Source organism: Ptychodera flava, chromosome 11 (genome assembly GCF_041260155.1).
Source record: "Ptychodera flava strain L36383 chromosome 11, AS_Pfla_20210202, whole genome shotgun sequence".
In the NCBI taxonomy this organism is placed as follows: domain Eukaryota; kingdom Metazoa; phylum Hemichordata; class Enteropneusta; family Ptychoderidae; genus Ptychodera; species Ptychodera flava.
This window is the reverse complement of record NC_091938.1, coordinates 39,797,789-39,815,566: the sequence shown is the minus strand read 5'-3', so window position 1 is coordinate 39,815,566 and position 17,778 is coordinate 39,797,789. Positions and strand designations below refer to the sequence as shown.

The 17,778-nt window shown below is 36.8% G+C and overlaps 1 protein-coding gene across 2 annotated transcripts in view; it reads right to left on the bottom strand.

Annotated features, from left to right (window-relative positions):
* LOC139144252 (DNA topoisomerase 2-alpha-like) overlaps positions 1 to 14,887 on the bottom strand; it is a 33,157-nt gene extending 18,270 nt beyond the window's left edge. The window contains exons 1-16 of one of the 2 annotated variants that reach the window (XM_070714919.1): positions 14,447 to 14,887; positions 11,431 to 11,643; positions 10,975 to 11,077; positions 9,602 to 9,665; positions 8,884 to 9,029; positions 8,618 to 8,715; positions 7,797 to 8,009; positions 7,158 to 7,331; positions 6,509 to 6,610; positions 6,020 to 6,157; positions 4,974 to 5,270; positions 4,184 to 4,420; positions 3,184 to 3,289; positions 2,493 to 2,695; positions 1,927 to 2,041; positions 1,261 to 1,382 (exon numbers count right to left, since the gene is read on the bottom strand). In XM_070714919.1, the coding sequence (XP_070571020.1) occupies positions 1,261 to 1,382; positions 1,927 to 2,041; positions 2,493 to 2,695; positions 3,184 to 3,289; positions 4,184 to 4,420; positions 4,974 to 5,270; positions 6,020 to 6,157; positions 6,509 to 6,610; positions 7,158 to 7,331; positions 7,797 to 8,009; positions 8,618 to 8,715; positions 8,884 to 9,029; positions 9,602 to 9,665; positions 10,975 to 11,077; positions 11,431 to 11,643; positions 14,447 to 14,509 (2,394 nt within the window). In that variant the 5' untranslated portion in view covers positions 14,510 to 14,887. Of the gene's footprint in view, positions 1 to 1,260; positions 1,383 to 1,926; positions 2,042 to 2,492; positions 2,696 to 3,183; positions 3,290 to 4,183; positions 4,421 to 4,973; positions 5,271 to 6,019; positions 6,158 to 6,508; positions 6,611 to 7,157; positions 7,332 to 7,796; positions 8,010 to 8,617; positions 8,716 to 8,883; positions 9,030 to 9,601; positions 9,666 to 10,974; positions 11,078 to 11,430; positions 11,644 to 14,080; positions 14,289 to 14,446 lie in introns of those variants that run through there. The other variant, XM_070714920.1, reaches the window with a different exon arrangement.
* Between the last annotated feature and the right edge of the window lie 2,891 nt (positions 14,888 to 17,778).

The following is a 17,778-nucleotide window of genomic DNA, read 5'->3' as shown; positions in this document are numbered from 1 at the left end:
TAAATCACCACATTATATACTCTTAGTTCCAGTAGGTATAAAATTACCAAAAAAATCTTAAAAATACAAAATGAAAGATATCCCAGTAAAACTGAAAGTTTCGCAAAGTTGTCCAAAAAATTCAAAATTCCGGATTTCAACTTAATTTCAATATATCTTATTAACAAAAACCCTAAGAACGTTTACTAATATCAAAGCAATCAGACTGGTAAATTTTGAGAAACAAATTTTTTGACCAAAAATGAGAAAAATTGCCCCCCAAAATACAAAATTGCAGATTTCATCCTAATTTTAAATATATCTAATCAACATAAACCCTAGGAACCTGTACACTAGATATCAAAGCTACCAGATCAGAAGTTTTTGGAGAAAAATTATTTGACCAAAAAAGGCAAAAATTGCCCCCAAAATAAAAAAAAATTGCCAGTTTCAATGTACCTTCAATACATTATATTAAGATTAATCTTAAATACCTGTATACCAAATACATGTATCAAAGCTATAAAATCAGCAGTTTTGGATTAAAAAATTTTTATCAAAATTGGGAAAATTGCCCCAAAATTACAAATATGACAATATCAATACAATTTGTACAAGCATGACTGAGGTCATTCTGAGGAACATGAATATTAGGTTTCATAGCATTCAGACGAGCGATTTCAGAGAACAGATTTTTTGACTAAAAACGGAAAAAATACCCTAAAAATACAAACATGCAAATTTCATCCCAATTTTTGCACACATAATTTAGAATACCTAAAGAAATCTGCATACCCAGTTTCAACCAAATCTGACCAATGCTTACTGAGTTTTAGCCATTTGTAGGATTTTTCCTTTTTTCCCCCTCATTTGCATATTTTTGGCACTGACATGTTCATTTGAACAAATTCACATCTCCATCTCTAGGTCACCTGTACACCAAATACTAGGACAGTAGGTGCTACGGTTTAGGAGTTTTTGATCCGGACGGACTAACAGACATACATACATACTTACATACATACACACAGACGCCATTTTCCACCTTATACGAATACCTCCCATTTGCATATATACATATGCATATATGGGAGCGTAAAATAAATTATAGCCCGTTTTCAAACTGTATACTTCATCGTTCATCACGGCAATCATCTTCATTTTAAATGATTGTGGGCATACAGGGGTGTAAGTAAATCCACAGAGGTGTCCAATCCAACTTATGTTTCTGATTGGCAGCTAGTCATTTCCAATGCCAGACTTGATGTCAAGACAACTCACCTCACCATGGTGGTAGGCAGACTTCTCGGCGATGGAACCAGCCAACTGTGCTACTTTGACTTCCCGCTTGTCATTTCTCTTGAAGCAAGTGAACAACACCTTGCGCTGACCGGGCTTCAAACCTTCAAAGTTGTATTTAATAGCATAACATTGTAAATTCTCCTGAGAATGGTATGTATCCTTTGCTTGTTGTGGGAATGGATTATGTCAAAAAAATTTCTATTTCTTTAGACTCTCTTAGTTTGAGTAATAGATTTACGTATCATTTTCACTGTCAAAATTTTCTGGTTTTTGAGTTGATGATTGACCATAATGACATGTTAGAAAATTAAACTTTGTGAAATCTAAACAGCACTATGCAAATTTTCATTCAAATGTTTCCTTCTTTCATTTAGTTGCAACTCTGTTTGCAAAGTAAATAATTAACAGTACACTACGTATGCTATAGTTTCTTCATTTATTGCATCAAAGTTCAATACTCATCATATGGTGTAGAGCGGAGTAAATTTCATGTGATTCTCATACGGGCATCCAAACTAAAGTACTCATAAAATATGGCGAAATACATACTAGGCTTGCTAATGTTGACAATAGGTAAACTTTGAGTGATAGTTGTTGTACATCACATGATTACCATAAAGTATTGTATTCAAAGTATTCGCTTACCGTCAACCATAGAAGGAATAGATCTTTCATTATCTGCATTAGAAAACAGGACCAACTCTTTGTTGACAAAGTCATTGTAGCTGATGTAGTTTGTGTCTTTGTTGTACAGATACAGCTGAAAATCAATACAGAAAGATACTGTACTGTTACTGACAATCACAAATATTATATTTGTCAGTAGCATGTAATTTTAAAAATTTCTGACAACTGTTAATGTTTGAGTGATGGTTTTCAATAATTATTAAACTTTTGAAATTTGCATAGGAAACAAATGTCATGACCAGAAGTCCCAAGAGTCAATGGGAGTTATTAGCTCTACAAAGTAAGAGCAGTGAAATGGTTGTGCTTTTCTTGGGGAACACTGAAAGGTACATAGTCTACACCATATTATGATTTACAATTTCTTTAGAAGTATATTTCTGGAGTATATGCCTGCTCCTCACTGATGAAGCTCATTATAGTCATAGGTGTTTGCTGCTAGTACATTGTGTGCATTGTGAATGACAGCAAAAAGTGCTTCTACTTTTTCCAGTCAGAAGTTATAACATTTAGAATTCCATACTTACATCTGACAAACCATCTTCTCTTCTGCGTCTCCTTTCAGCAAGCCATTCAGTCAGCCATTCTTTACGCTCCTCTACCTTTTTCTTGCTAAAGGCTAGGGTGATCGCAGCATCATCGTCGGGGCCGGCGTACTTGAATGGGATTCTGTGACGTCTCATGTCTGAGAAGTACTCCTTAGCCTCTTTGTTGGTGCTGGTACCCAAACCTTACATGTAAAACATACAGACTTCATAATCATTGAAATCACATACATAGATACTTCTAATGTAGACATATGAAATATCAAAATGTGCCAAGCCACGGGAGACAAGTAGTCTTAAAATCATTCCACAGATATGCTTTTATTTTTGAAATTGACTAGAAATAAATTTAAAAGATATTCTAATATCATCACTTCTGTATAATGGCAGTAATGTTGGTGATGCCATGATCAGTCACTTGTATTTACAAAACCAACTACACACTGAACTTGAAATACAACTTGCACTCATCAATCATGTGTAAAAATGCAGACTTCATTTGAGTTCAAGTTGAACGGCAGATTGTCACTCACTGAACATGATATACCACAATGATGAAAACTGAGATGAGGTGCTAAGCTAAGCTACAAACAAGACAATATCACAAGCCTAGTTTGAATGCTACTCCTTCCAGAGCCTGCTCCTCTGATGATAAATGTCAAAAGGAACAAACCTTTGTAGTACTTTATCTTCCATGATGCATGACTTGGCATTTGTTTCTTCCATTCTTCAAATTCTGGTAAACTGTAGAAGGAGTGGGTTTGACCAGCCTTGCTGACCTAAACAATCAAATATCATTATATTGATGGTGAAAATGCAGTGATCTGATTGATCAAGATGTGAAAACAACTCTGCTATATTTGTACACACAAGCTGGTGGAAAAAATTCCTTTTTTGGTGTTTCACACAAAACTTCAATACACCCTTGTGATATAATGGCAATATAACAACCTCAGCAAAAAGCATACTATTCTATTTTGACCAGTTCACTCCATACATGCACTCACTATCGTTCATGGATATATGTTGTGAACTGGTAAAAATCTTGTGGTTTACCCATCACCGGGGTCCATTATTGCTTAATTATATTACAACTTTGTCAATACCAGTGATTTTGTGACATCATACCCCAGATTATTACTGATAATGTATCTGATTATCCAGCATTATGGCCCCAGATGTGTTTTACTTAGATCTACAAATTCACTGGCACTGCCAAAACTATATAATAAACAGCAAGTGTTTAAAAAATACCATGATTAACGTCAATAGCAGTGTCACTGGAACTATAGAACAATTGGGGTACTACTCACGAGCAGTCTAATTCAAACTTGTCTACTATTAATCAGCCCTATTACAAACACATTATTGAACTTCGCATGACTTTCAAAGTAGCACAAAGGGCTAACATCACATAAATACTTAAAATAAATAGTCAATGTCAACAAGCACATATGAACCCGGGATTGAAGACTGCTGCTTTAACATTGCACGTAGTCTCTGGTATTCAGGAATTCAAATTCATGTAAAAATAATGACTTGGGTATTGTTACATCATGCAAATCTGGAGATACTGACTTATTCTCTGTGAAGAATATTCAAGTACTTCAGATTACACACTGTATGTAGTCATCAAAGAAACTGTGAGTCTGCAGGTTCAAATGATAACTTACCTTGACAATAGGAGTGATGAACTCTTCTAAAAATTTAAGTTTAATTAAACTTGGCCAGTTATGATGGATGAAATTGATGAGTAATCCTTTGATGTGAGAACCATCTTGATCCTGATCTGTCATGATCATCAGCCTGCCATATCTTAACGTCTTCAAGATATCTTCTGAGTCATAGGATTTCTTATACTGGAGACCCATGATTTTGATAATGTTGTTGATCTCAGCATTTTCCATGATCTGTGGGATAAATGGAAATGATGTGACTTGTAGCTGAGATAAGTGCCTTGTGTATGTGGCATCGCAATATTGTTTTAACCCTTTCACCACTATGGTTTGGCCCAAACCCCATTGTTATCAATGGTGATTATGGACCTGTATATAGGGAACTGGGGTGTGAACAAGTCTGTGTTCCTTTACACCAAGATAAGCCCCCCTCAGAACAGTATAAGGTAAGTACAATGGAGGTTATCTTTGTGATCCTGCATATATTCTTCATCATTATACAATCTTCAATTTATGCACAGGTCCTCAGGAAATGGAAAGGGATAGTCACAAAGACAATAAAAATACTTAGCAGTGGCCACTGGACTTCTTTACCCTTGTCTTTCATCAGAATTATATGCTCACTACTTATATATATACCTATTGATAAATGTGCGTAGTTGTCACTGTAACAAAAAGCACAATTATCAACGTATATCTTTGGACTCTTATTGTGTGACTTTCTCTGCACTTAGGATTTTATGAATATGAGTTCTTTAGTTTGATGTTTGTGAACATTTTGACTTACTTGTTTGTGTGTAGCTTCTCTAACATTGAGTAATTTACCACGTAGTGGGAAGACACCATACTTGTCTCTTCCGACAACAGAGAGACCACTCACAGCCAGTGTCTTGGCTGAGTCTCCTTCTGTTAGGATCAGAGTACAGTCTCTGGAATTTTTGGTTCCGGCATCATTAGCATCATCTAGCTTTGGAATACCTCTCAGTTTGGAATGTTTTGTACTGTGGCATTTCTTATTCAGTTGTGTCTGTGCTTTGATTTTCATCCAGTTGACGATGCTCTCAACAATACCACAACCCATGGTCTGCAGTGATGAAAAATGAGATTGTCAGTGTCATGGAGAAATCACCACTGCTAGGTTCTTGTCAAATGTGGCAATGGTCAATCATGTCATGTTGTCAAACTTAAGGCTCTGATGACTGACCTATGCAAGTGCATCAGAACAACCGTCACTGACTAGAGGTAAAACAACTGACTGGTAAAAAAATTCCTTTGCCTTTTTTCTGTTTCATTTTCCTAGGATCTGATATTGGCCTAAATAGGATAGATTCCACTCGTGTCCTACAATTTCTTCCTTATATTTGTTGACTCTGTCAGTTTTGTTAATGATATTTTGTAAATGATGAAGTTCAAAATGTCTGTACAAGACTTCTGGCTCTTGTGACAAATTTCAATATTTCTGGTATTGAACATTATCAATTGCATACATGCAGGGATGGACAGATCAATTCAGTATCTGATTGTCCTTTGGCCTGAATTCAGTAAACCAAGTGGTCTATAGTGAAAGATTGCTGGTCCTACATACATTGCCTATACAGTGTCATACAAGTCTCTTCAATTGGACTAGCTGAATGGTACATTTACTAGTTTATGCAAAAAATTTGTGATCTTTGGCTTTAAAAATACTGAATTTCTCACCACTGACATGTCTTGCGGATCTTGTTTAACCCTTTTACCTCCATGGTTTGTCCCAAAACCATTATTATCAATGGTGATTGTGGACCTGTTTACAGGGATTTAGGGGTGAACAGGTTAAATGACAATTGCGCTCACCTGTTTGATAAATTTGTCACTCATTTTACATGTGGATCCAAACTTCTTGGCCTGTAGCGTCATGTTTTCTTTGGTTTGTGAATCAAAGGATGGATTCTCTATCAAGCAGTTGACAAACACCCATAGGTGACTCTTAATCTAAAATGTAAAAAAACGTGGCCAGATTTAATTAAATGGTTCATTTTCTGTCAAAGAATTGTATGAGAAGGGGGAAAATGTTATACATGACAGTAAGCATATATAAACAAAAGCAATATTTCTGCATATAGATTTATGTGATGTCATCTATCTCCTTCAGAACTGACATCATTGCGACTTGTCTAAGAGTCTGCGATGCAAAATGTATGTTTTTGATTCAACTTTTTTGCACAAAAATAAATTTCAAGACTCCATTGTTCACTTTTATCTCTTGTAGTTGACCGTGTTCATTGCAATTCTCTGTACATGCAGCATTCACTGAACTGACAGACATTGAAGGAGATATCTTACCTGGAATGGTTTAATATTGACTCCTCCCTTATTTTTCTTTTTCACAGTCTCCATTAACTTGCTCACAATTTGATCAACAATATAATCAATGTGTCGCCCTCCCTGTTGGAAACAGACATGAAGTTATCACTGGAATTACTAAAACCATTACGATAAGATCATCACATGCCATGTGTGATTTGTACACATTGTGTCTATTCTGCCTGGAAATGATATTAGTTTACCAACTTATTTTTCATTAAACTGCTAATCTGCACCTGCAAGATTTTAAAAAATATAATTTTGTGATTAGTTGTCAAACAAGAGAGTCGTAAAATCTTTAAAACTAAAGGTTCCTTCCAGGCAGAATCACTTGATTTTGGAATCATACTGTCAGTGTGGATAACACACTGTTCACATAAAGTCCTTGGTTTTAACATAACATTTGTATAGGCAACGACATGTGCTGATATGGTATTCATTGGGTGATAGAGATTTACTTCTGTAAATTTCTGGTGCGTGTATGTTATTCTAGAAATGCTTTGTCAATATACAGAACAGAATTCTATCACTGGAACGGTTGGTCAGCTTTGACAAGTCAGACTCTGACAGATTACTCATTTCACTGGCAATAGCTCTTTCATCAATGGGCAAAACTATGCAATTTTACCTTGGTAGTGGCAATGCTGTTAACAAAGCTGACTTGTTGGAAGCCCTGGTCACTCATTGTGATGCATACTTCCCATCTCTCATTCACCACTTCATGTATAACTTTCAGAGGATCATTGGTCTCGTTGGTTCTGTCCTTGACATACAGGTCCACGTAGTCACGGAAACCTCTCACCTGAAATTAAAACAAAAGTTTGGTATATAGAAAACATATAGCTCCATGGAGGCATTCACCTACTACTGTACAAACAAAAATTTCATGGTCTATTTGCTATAGGAAATCGGAGCATAAGAAGAAATGATATGTTGTAAAATGTATAAGGCACAGTGGGAGTCACTATTACCGGCATCTGTGGTAACTTTTATCCAAAACGAGTGATCTCCACATTATTCAAGTATATTGCAATGATAACACAAATCACAGAAATTCTAAAACAACTCAAAAAATCTAGGAGAAATAATTTGTTAAGAACATACATTAGGGTCAGCTCAAACTCTTGTTCCATAACGATATGCACTGCCATCCTCATTTTTTATTGAAGAAATCAGATATTGGCTAAGTAGAGGGTTAGAAATCTTTACTCAGCATTGACTTTATAGCCTAAGCTGAACAACTCATAAGCTGACCATGTTAACTTACTGACAGTCTCTTCCCATTGAGATACACCTTGACACCTTTAGCAGCACCAGCAATATCGTACGCACGTCTTGTCAACAAGGCAACTGTATCTCTGTCTAAAGATTCCATTTTAAACTTGGCAAGATCTGGTTGGAAACTGATCTCTGTGAAATCCTTCCCATCAAATGGTTTGATTGAAGCATCTCCTGCCTTTGTCATGTTATTCTTCCAAGTCTGAAAAACAAGTTAAGTGGTTCAGAGTAAGTTTCAAAACGCTATGACTTGACATATTTGCAACGTACACTTTTTGCTGGAGCCTTAGCAATTGAAATAATGACTGTTTTCCGAAAACACATACGTTCTAACTTTAAAACAATGACTGAAATTTGCTTGTATCAAAATACAAATTTTGTGATGGAACTTAGAAACTAAAGTACCATAAAAGCAGTGCCGTGTTTGAGATGCTGAGGCATCATTGTACATGTATTTAAGTTATGCAAACCATACAACCATCAAATCTCAAGACAGGGTGATCATACAGCTAAATACACGAAATATATGCAGTGTTGAATCTGGGATCAGAGAAATGGGAGTTATTTGAGTATCAATGTATTTGAGTATCAATGCCACTGAAACGCTGAAGGGCCATGCTTGAGCCCATGCAGTAATAAAATTACTGGTACAGCTGTGATAGACGATTCAAAAGCTCCTAATTGCATAAATTTTGACAAGTCATGTTATTTACATTGCGGCACTTTGTTCTGAAATGTGGAAATCCCATAATGCCATGCTCTACATTCATCACTGAACATGATTCTGAGATATGAACAGCTTCCACTGACCTGTTTGAATTGCTTGCCATATTCCTTGCATGCTGTTGCAACGGTGAATTTTGTACTAAAAATGTTACAAAGTTTTGCACCATAGCCGTTACGACCACCTGAAATACACAAGCAAAGAATGTAATACCTTTATGCTGCATATATAAGTGAAGAGAAAAATGCTGAACTAAGTTGTATGTACATATATGTATAATACAGTATTCACAAATAAATCTTGCCAGAAAGACTGAAGTCAAAATTGTTTAACACACAGGACTGTATCTTACCTGTAACTTTGCGTTCCTCATCATTGTAATTACTGGATGTCAGCAGGTGTCCAAAGATCAGTGATGGTACATAGATTTTCTCAACTTGGTGAACAATGACGGGTATGCCTTTACCATTGTTCCATACACTAATCAAGTTGTTGTCACTATGAAAAAATTTCAAAAGCAGGCTAAGAACTACAGGTTGTAAATCAATAAAAGTTCAGTCACTTCAAAGATTATTTAATGTAAAAATATGTTAATTTATGTTTCCTAAAGCTCTCATCAAGTGGACTATAACTTGTTCATACTACTACACACTGTGAAGACTATCAGCAACAAGTATATGCATGTACAGTGGACAGATTCTCGATCCAGACCTAAGCTATCCAATGACAATAAATTTTAATGTAAGACTGAAAAACAGTGTTTAATAACTGGAAATATAAATAAAGGACAAGCCAAATTTTGACAGGGTTATGGTCTGTGACCCAAGGAACAGTGCAAAATTTGGAACAATTTTCTTTATTTTCCTGAGCGTTTCTGAAAGTGTGGGAAAAGTCTAGGATCAGTGAATTTTAATTTAAGCAGGATGACTAGAACCACACATTTTTTTTTCTTAGCCCGAACACTTGTTTGGGGGTTCAATGTTGTTATTAAAGTATCATGATGACATTGAACCCCCATGGTTGTTAATGGATTCAAAGGCATTTACAATATTGGTATGTATGTTACTTACGGATCAATGGTGATTTTGATGCAATCCATTTTAGGATCTCTTTGTTTGTTATCTGCAGCATTGACTGAAATAAACAAACAAACAAACAAATAAATAAAGTACAATGTAACTATACCATGTTGCTTGTGTAATGCACCCTCAACAAAATAAAAATACAGTAAAATGTTGATTGTGCAAACATCAATTATCCTAATTCGTAATTGTTTGGTAATCTTCACTGTCTCTTTGTCCCCCTGAAATTTAATTTTCATCATTCAGCACAGTGGCAATGATTGTAATCCTGTTTGAAGTTCTACCGTCTGTACAGATATGTTTTTTTTTTGATAAATTAGTTATGTTTTTCTGATAAATTAATACATTAAAACGGAAGAGGTTTAAAATTTCCTTTCAAAACATTAGATGAAATTTTCAAAAATTTGCATGATTGATCACTTCATCCCATCCAACACCTTGCCCTAATGTCCAAGTCACTGACCAGTCACTCTGTAATCAGCTTCACATCAACAGACATGGGCTTGTCAATCATTGTGGAAATGATGAACATTATGAAAATGTTGTTTTGTCAAAAGTTTGTCTGAACATGTCTGAATTCTGTACATTGACAGAGAAATTATTGACATAAACAAAAAAGATCAAACTAATTGAGTATCTGCTCAACCAGCCATCTGGATCAATCAATGAGACCATATCCAACGTATTTGTCTATGGTGGGACTGTACAACAACCCTACATGTATAACCATGATTTGGCAAAACGACTGGTGGTAATTTCTTGACCATTACTTTATTTTTTAAACCTATCATCTATTAATAATCACATGCTCTACAATGCTTCACTCAGAAACGCAATCAACTAAGACTTGAGTGATGTTGATGCAGTAGTATTCATTCACCAGATATTTTCCTTCATTCTGTCAATTTTCATTCAAAAATATTGCAATAACACTGATTAGTTTTTAACATTATGATTGAATTACCCAGTATTTTTAACTCTGCAGTATGAGTAAAGTTAAGCTTACTTGCTGTGAGTGAAATGTGTATATGTGTGCCTGGATGTTTCAGATAAAGAAAAAGAACCATGCCTATCTGATCAAATAACCTCTATTTCCATTAATTCATGTTCCAAAGATGTTTAAATAATTGATGATCAACTGTATTACTAATAACTTTACGCGCTAGTATCAAATTTCAACATCTACTCCCATTTTTTTTTTTCACATTTGACTGGAAACACCGGTAGTAATTTCAAAATTCACTGTTTTTAAAATGAGTTCACTCAGGACACAAAGCTGCTCTGTGACCCGAGTTAACTTATCAAGCAAGTAAGATTCAGTTTGAATATCATATGACATGTAAACCAAACAATGCACTTACCTAAAATTTCATCAAAAATCTTGTAAAGACCTGGCACAAATGTAATCTCTCTGTGTACAAGGCCTCCATTTTCTCCGACATCATTATCAAACACCCACATACTCTGATAATAAAGAGTTGAATTACTACTGTTAGTCTTACTAAAATGTACAGTGTAGCACATTTAAATTCATAATTATTATCTCAAAGTTTTACTTTTGATTTGTGTAGAGAATGTGATATCAGCAACACGCTCGATAAACAGTACAAGTTCATGGGGTCTAACTGTGAAAAAGCTATTTTTGCTGCAGAAATCATTGGGCAGAGGTGAACACAGAATCCAAATTCTATCAGCATTAATTTGCCCTATAGACTTGCCTACAACCGAGCTCGACCATGGCTCAAACAGCTAATAAACTTTGTGGGTATGTCAACTTCAGTATTTCACACAAATGAAGGTACATGTTGTAGCAATACCTGTGTAACTGGTTCAACAGATCCTATATACGTGTCAGGACGGAGCAATATATGCTCCAGCTGCGACTTTTTCTGATAGATGCGTTCAACAGACAGACGTTTTCCTTTCTTGCCTTTTTCCTGATCTTTCTTGATTGCATCTTCAGTGTTCACTGCTGCAGGCTTTGCTTTGGCTTTAGCCTCAGCCTTCTTATTCATGTTGTCAAAGAGGGTCTGAAAACACAAGACATGAATTATCATCACCAGCAAGATGACAAACTTCCAGGCTGATATCTGTATATCATTATATCAGTGATCAACAAAACTGCTGGTGATATGAAACATGCTTAAAACTTTTCCTGCTTTATTCATCTGTCCCTATCATGTCAAGTACACACCTAGATTAAAACAGGTAAATTTTAAGACTTGACCATTATGATTATGCTGATTTCGAATTACTTAACCTGAAAAAGATTATCACCCTCTGGTCAACTTACAGCAAATTTCAGCATAGATTTTATAAATATAAATATATATATATATATATATATATATATATATATATATATATATATATATATATATATATATATATATATATATATATATTACACCTCACGTATTATCCAGGTACTGTGATTGGCTGAGTCTCACTCAAGTGATATAGAACAAAAAGTGATAGAACATGGCTTTAATAGGTGATACAGCCCTGTCGAGTGCACTGATATAGCCCGCTATATGTTCTGGAATACCGTGCCCTATATTGGAAAAAACATTTTAGGGTCTAAAGCAGGATCAAACACCACAGGAATTTGAAAGTACTGTACATGTAGCCATAAGACCCTAGGAAACTGTTTACACCTTCTTTGTTTACCTGTATATGCAGATTTTTCTCCTGAACAAAAGGTAATGCAGCAGCCAATGTAATCCAAGAGGGATCCACCTCAGGCAATACAGGACAAATGTGGGGATTAGAGTGTTTGCAATGAAACTACGCCCAAGGGGGTGGGGCAATTACCTCATATTGATCCCCCTAGTCACTTTCCTGGACAAGTGCAGAATTTATGAATGCCCCACCCATTGGGTGGAGGAAATGAGGGGGATTTCCAGATTGTCTTGCATTTGGGTGGGGGAGGGGGTTCCATTTGACAAATTTCATAAGACTAATTTCTGAATCCCTCACTGTGCCAAAGGTGGGGGGTTGACATTAACTGCTGCAATATTCATTGCAAATGCAATGAATTTCAACAGTACACCACAGTTTAGCCCCCTGAGCCCTTTTCTAGGGTCCATCATCAGTATACACATATTGACTGGCTATGAGGGCAACAGCATACGTCTGTACCCCGAGGGACTGTGAGTCACCCCAAAAAACAGACTGTTTCCCGAGGCCGTAGGCCGAGGGAAACAGTCTGTTTTTGGGGGTGACTCACGGGCCCGAGGGTTAAAGACGTATGCTGTTGCCCTCATACCAGTCATATGTGTTTTGTAACACACCTCATCCGTAGCCATGCATAAGAACGTACTATACACAAAACTTGTCGCATGTAGGTCTATGATGTAATATGTTGGAGTGGTTCAGTAAGAAAAAGTTTTTCCTAAAAAGACCGCAATACTTCTGCAAAACGTTCAATTCACCTTTGATTATAGTTTTTGTCCGTATCGAGTCCTTGTTGGAAACCAAAGCATTCAATTCTTCTTCAGAAAGTAGGATAAACCAAGAAATTTCTGGATTATCGTTTCGATCGGCCACAGACGACATCTTTGTTTACATTCCGGTCCGCGTTCGCGTCAAATATCGTTTTTTGACGTCAGCGGCATCACTTTTCAGAACTGATGCCTGGCAGGCAACAGTTCAAACGAATGATGCCTGATGACGTCGTTTACGTGGATCAGCACAAAAAGAACGCATCCCACGTGACTATCAATTGACGAATTAGAATACAGACCGCGGATGAGGTGTGTTACAATATAATTTGTGACATAACCCTTTGAGCGCAAAAGTCAATCAAAAAGATATACCCCAGTCAATTTTTTTCAGATTTTTACCAAAATTTTGATAAAAAACTGTAGCCGATGAAATGTGATATCCATTTGGTCCAAAATTATCAAAAAAAATTACAGAAAAATTCATAAAAATTGGTAAAATATTGCACTAAAATTTGGTGGGAAAAATAACAGCACTCAAAGGGGTAATGTAATATTGTTGGGGTGATGCAGAAAAAAAAACGTAAATAGTCATAATAAGCCTTGCGCACAGATCCATTACATGTAAAAGTAAGTATTCCTAGTCTTGCACAGCCTGCATACCATGATCAGGTACAACTTCAAGGGATAGTCATATGCGGCCAGCAAGCTGGCTTCGATATTGCTGCAGCACTGCCGTCCGACCAAGAAAGACCCAGGCAAAACCTCGAGCTACAGTGAGTACTGCAGCTTCGACGTGCAGTGTTTACTTCCTGGTTTCAAGTTGCAAGCAAGAACTTGAAGTACATGCATGATTATTAGTAACAACACTTTACTTCAGTTTGACTGTCACACAAACGCAAATTGGACCATGAACTTCACATGACCTTTCTTTTCTGTGATCTTCTCAAAGTCACAATTTTTACTGTGGCTTTCGTTCAGTTTTCAGAAGCACACGCATTCGATTCAAAAGAACCGACGTTACCTTGAGAGGAGACGACATTTTGATTGATGTAACGAAATCGGTCTTCTATGTTAACGCCACTGGAGTTCCCTATGATCGTGTACTCTACCAGTCGCAGTTTGAATTGAATTTCAAACTTCACAACGTCGAAACAGCTTCCTATTGAATCGTATATATACAACGCCGTGCCAACATTTGCTAATCCAAGTACAAACTTAACCGCCAAAATATCTACCAACCACCGTAACGTATTTTGGTCACATGTTTATATTTGCATAATACCGTTACAAATACGTCCGTGAATTTGCGTGATTAAGGGGTCATAGGTCGTGCATAATTCGAAACAAAACTTCCTTCAAATTTTGGACAAAATTACAATGTCCTTACCACCCATGTCAGCTTCCCCGATCCAGAGGGATTTTCTGAATTATCGTCCGACCCAAAGTCCATTGTAGAAAGTCTATCTATGTCCCGGTAGACGCAAATGATCCGTCGGCACTGCCGTCAAATGTACAGTGTGAGCGATCACGTTGTTTCCTACGAACGCAGACTCTGTCAACCGGCTCTGTATATAAAATATTCTACCTGTACGCAATGCGCGGTAGTAAATTCGCGATATACAATCCCGTGGTCCCTTGAACGGTTGTTGCAACTGCAGCTTGCTTGAAGAGGCCCTCTCCTATTTCAAACGCGTCAGCATTCTTATGACAAAAGAAGGAGATCGCAATCGAAAATTCACAATATCAGCGATTTCTTTCGTTTCGGAAACAAAGCCACTAGCTCCACTGTGCCCTCAGCTGCTCAGTTGAATACAAAGGTGGAAGTCGTAGTACAACTTTCGTAAGCAATACATTCATCCAACTTTAAGCCTAAGAAATATATCATTCGTCTGTTTTCGAACGTGTCATTCAATATTAAGAATATGTATTTTTTATCAAAGAGAATACATTGCTTTGATTAAACATTGCCGTTAGAAAGATAGAAAAAAAACCAAAACGCTTCGCGAATTTTGGGCTACTTATATTGAAGTGAATGTCATAATGTAAATAGCTTGATGCAAGTATGTATATAACTTACGATCACTCACTTGGCCAGCAAGAATCTCTGTATTACGTTCTGACTGTTACTCGAATTTAAACATGGTCTTTTGGTGACACAAACTTTGAATTCATTAACATGTCTCTTTACAGTTATCGTTAAACGAATTGTTTTCAAGTTGTTCAGTAAGGTAAGGAACCGGTCGACGAGACGAAATAAGCAGGACAGAGCGATGTTGTCCTGCCGTTACTGGCGTTAGACCCCTGCCTCAATGGGTAGCGCCTATCGACACGATCATCGTGTCTATTGACAAAAAAATGCTTACCGACACGTTGCTGCGAAAACGAGCCCTGCCACTCCTTGACATGTTTTTTGACCAAGCTGCCCGAGTGGCAAAGGCTACGGATTCGCAGCAAACCGACACGATGATCGTGTGGATAAGGGTGACCCTTTTATTTTATTTTATTTTTTTTTGTTTCTCATCTTCAGAGGAATACTCACAGTCACTCGTGATCTATTCAGCTCTGGGACTATACGCCCTATAGACGTGTGTACATTTGCGAGAAAACCCCCGCAAATGTACACACGTCTATGGCGCAAATAGGGCGGTCGAAATAAAAAGAAAGAAAGACAAGTACCAAAAAAACTGTATTTGTTTCAGTTCAATGTTCTGTCCATTCAGTCTCTACAATTTTAAAGTACAAAAAAAAACGTGTATTTGTTTCAGTTAAAATTTAATGTTCTGTCCATTCAGTCACTGCAATTTCTTGTCTTTCAGTTCAGTGTTCTGTACTCTCTGCCCTTTCACTGTTTCAGTCTGAGTTGCTGCAATCTCACAATTTGATGACGGTCACGGGTGCTGTTGCAGGATGTTCACCTCAGAGGCGGCGCAAATACAATTTTTTTATTTTCATGATCGGAGCTGAAATTTACGGTCGGTCGAGAGATGAGAAACAAAAAAATAAAAAATGTCGCCCTAACGTGGTTTTTCTCACCTATATCCACACGATGGTCGTGTCAATAAGTAATGATCGTGTCTATAAGACGCATTTTCTGCTTGTTTGCATGATAATCGTGCAAATCCACAGTTTTCTTACGTATTGACACGAAGATCGTGTTTGTAAGACGCATTTTCCGCTTATTTGCACAATGATCATGCAAATACAGTTTTTCTTACTTATTGACACGATGATCGTGTCTATACGAAGCATTTTCCGCTTATTTGCATGATGATCGCGCAAATAAACCGGAAAATCTTACAATCGAAAAGATCATGAGCCTTTGTTTTTTTACGATCATCAAACACAGCAAAAAGCCGTAATGTTAATGTCTCATCGGGCAAGCAAATTTACTTTAATATGTAACGGCGCACTTGTCTTCCTTATGGCCAAAGGCTTGATACTTTGTAATTTTTAAAGTTCTGCATCTCCGTCAAAGATCAGCGGAGATTGTCAAAATGCTATGAATGTAGCGAGAAAAGAGAAAAAAATGGGAAGGAAGAGTGGGAGAGAAGATAAAAATTACAAAATAACAGATAAAATGAAAGAGAAAAAAGAAAAAAATTTGTAGGTAAAAAGCGGGAATCTAACTCACTCGCTAGGGAGGAACGCATTCATCTGCACCCCTCGCATGCCCAATCCCCATACGCCACATTAGAAGCTATGTAGAGGCAACAAGTTTTATAAATAAAACAAATCTTGTTGTATGTGTGAAGCTGCAATTTTGTTTGTTATGCTCTCTAATTCATTTTTTGGGGACAGTTTGAGTCTCGAAAACGTGAAATATTGAGATCGCGAACACGATTTCATTGGTTGTTTGTTATGAAACGGCGATTGGATTTTAGCAAGCGATGTCAGCAATTCAATTGTCAATTGAACACGTGGGCCTAAGGCTAAATATGGAGAACACACTTTTTGTCACACGAGGAAACTTTATTTCAACACGAAAGCCGTACATTTGAGACCATTTGATAAAGGAAAATGGTGACATAAGTGTACAATGTGCATTTAATCGCAAGTTATCATGATCGTGTCGATAAGGTGCCTTTTGCTTACTGACACGATTATCGTGTTGATAGCCACAACGCATCTTCCGACAGAAGGTAACGTCCACGATCAAGGTTGCGTTTTACATTGGAGTCTACCGAATCTCAAGCTGGCTTTCTGGGCTCGACAGCAGATGAGACCCCAGATGAGACTTGTCTTTTGTCCCCAATTCAGGCGAGGAACAGAGATGACACAGACAATTTTTACCCTAATACTTTCCAAATAGAGCTTACGTACACATCTGTCTATCTCTCTTCACATGTACACAGTCACCTGTGGTCTATTCTGTTCTGCATCTATGCACCCCATAGACGTGTGTACATAAGCTATGCCTGAGAAGAACCAAGTCAGGAACCAAATGGCTATTTTGTATGACAGTGTTACACACTTTTATTAGTCGGTAATGGGTCTTATTCAAAACTCTTTGAAAACTGACAATATATTGAGATCGGTTTATATATAAGAAATTCGCACCTAATGTGGCTTTAAGAATACTTTTTATTTGTTAAGTATTCTTTTAGTAATACCTAAGAACACATAACAAAATTTCTTTTTGAATACTGGAGAAATATCAAGTATCCTTATGCAACTTTCAACACATATGACAGTGTTACACACTTTTATTAGTCTGTAATG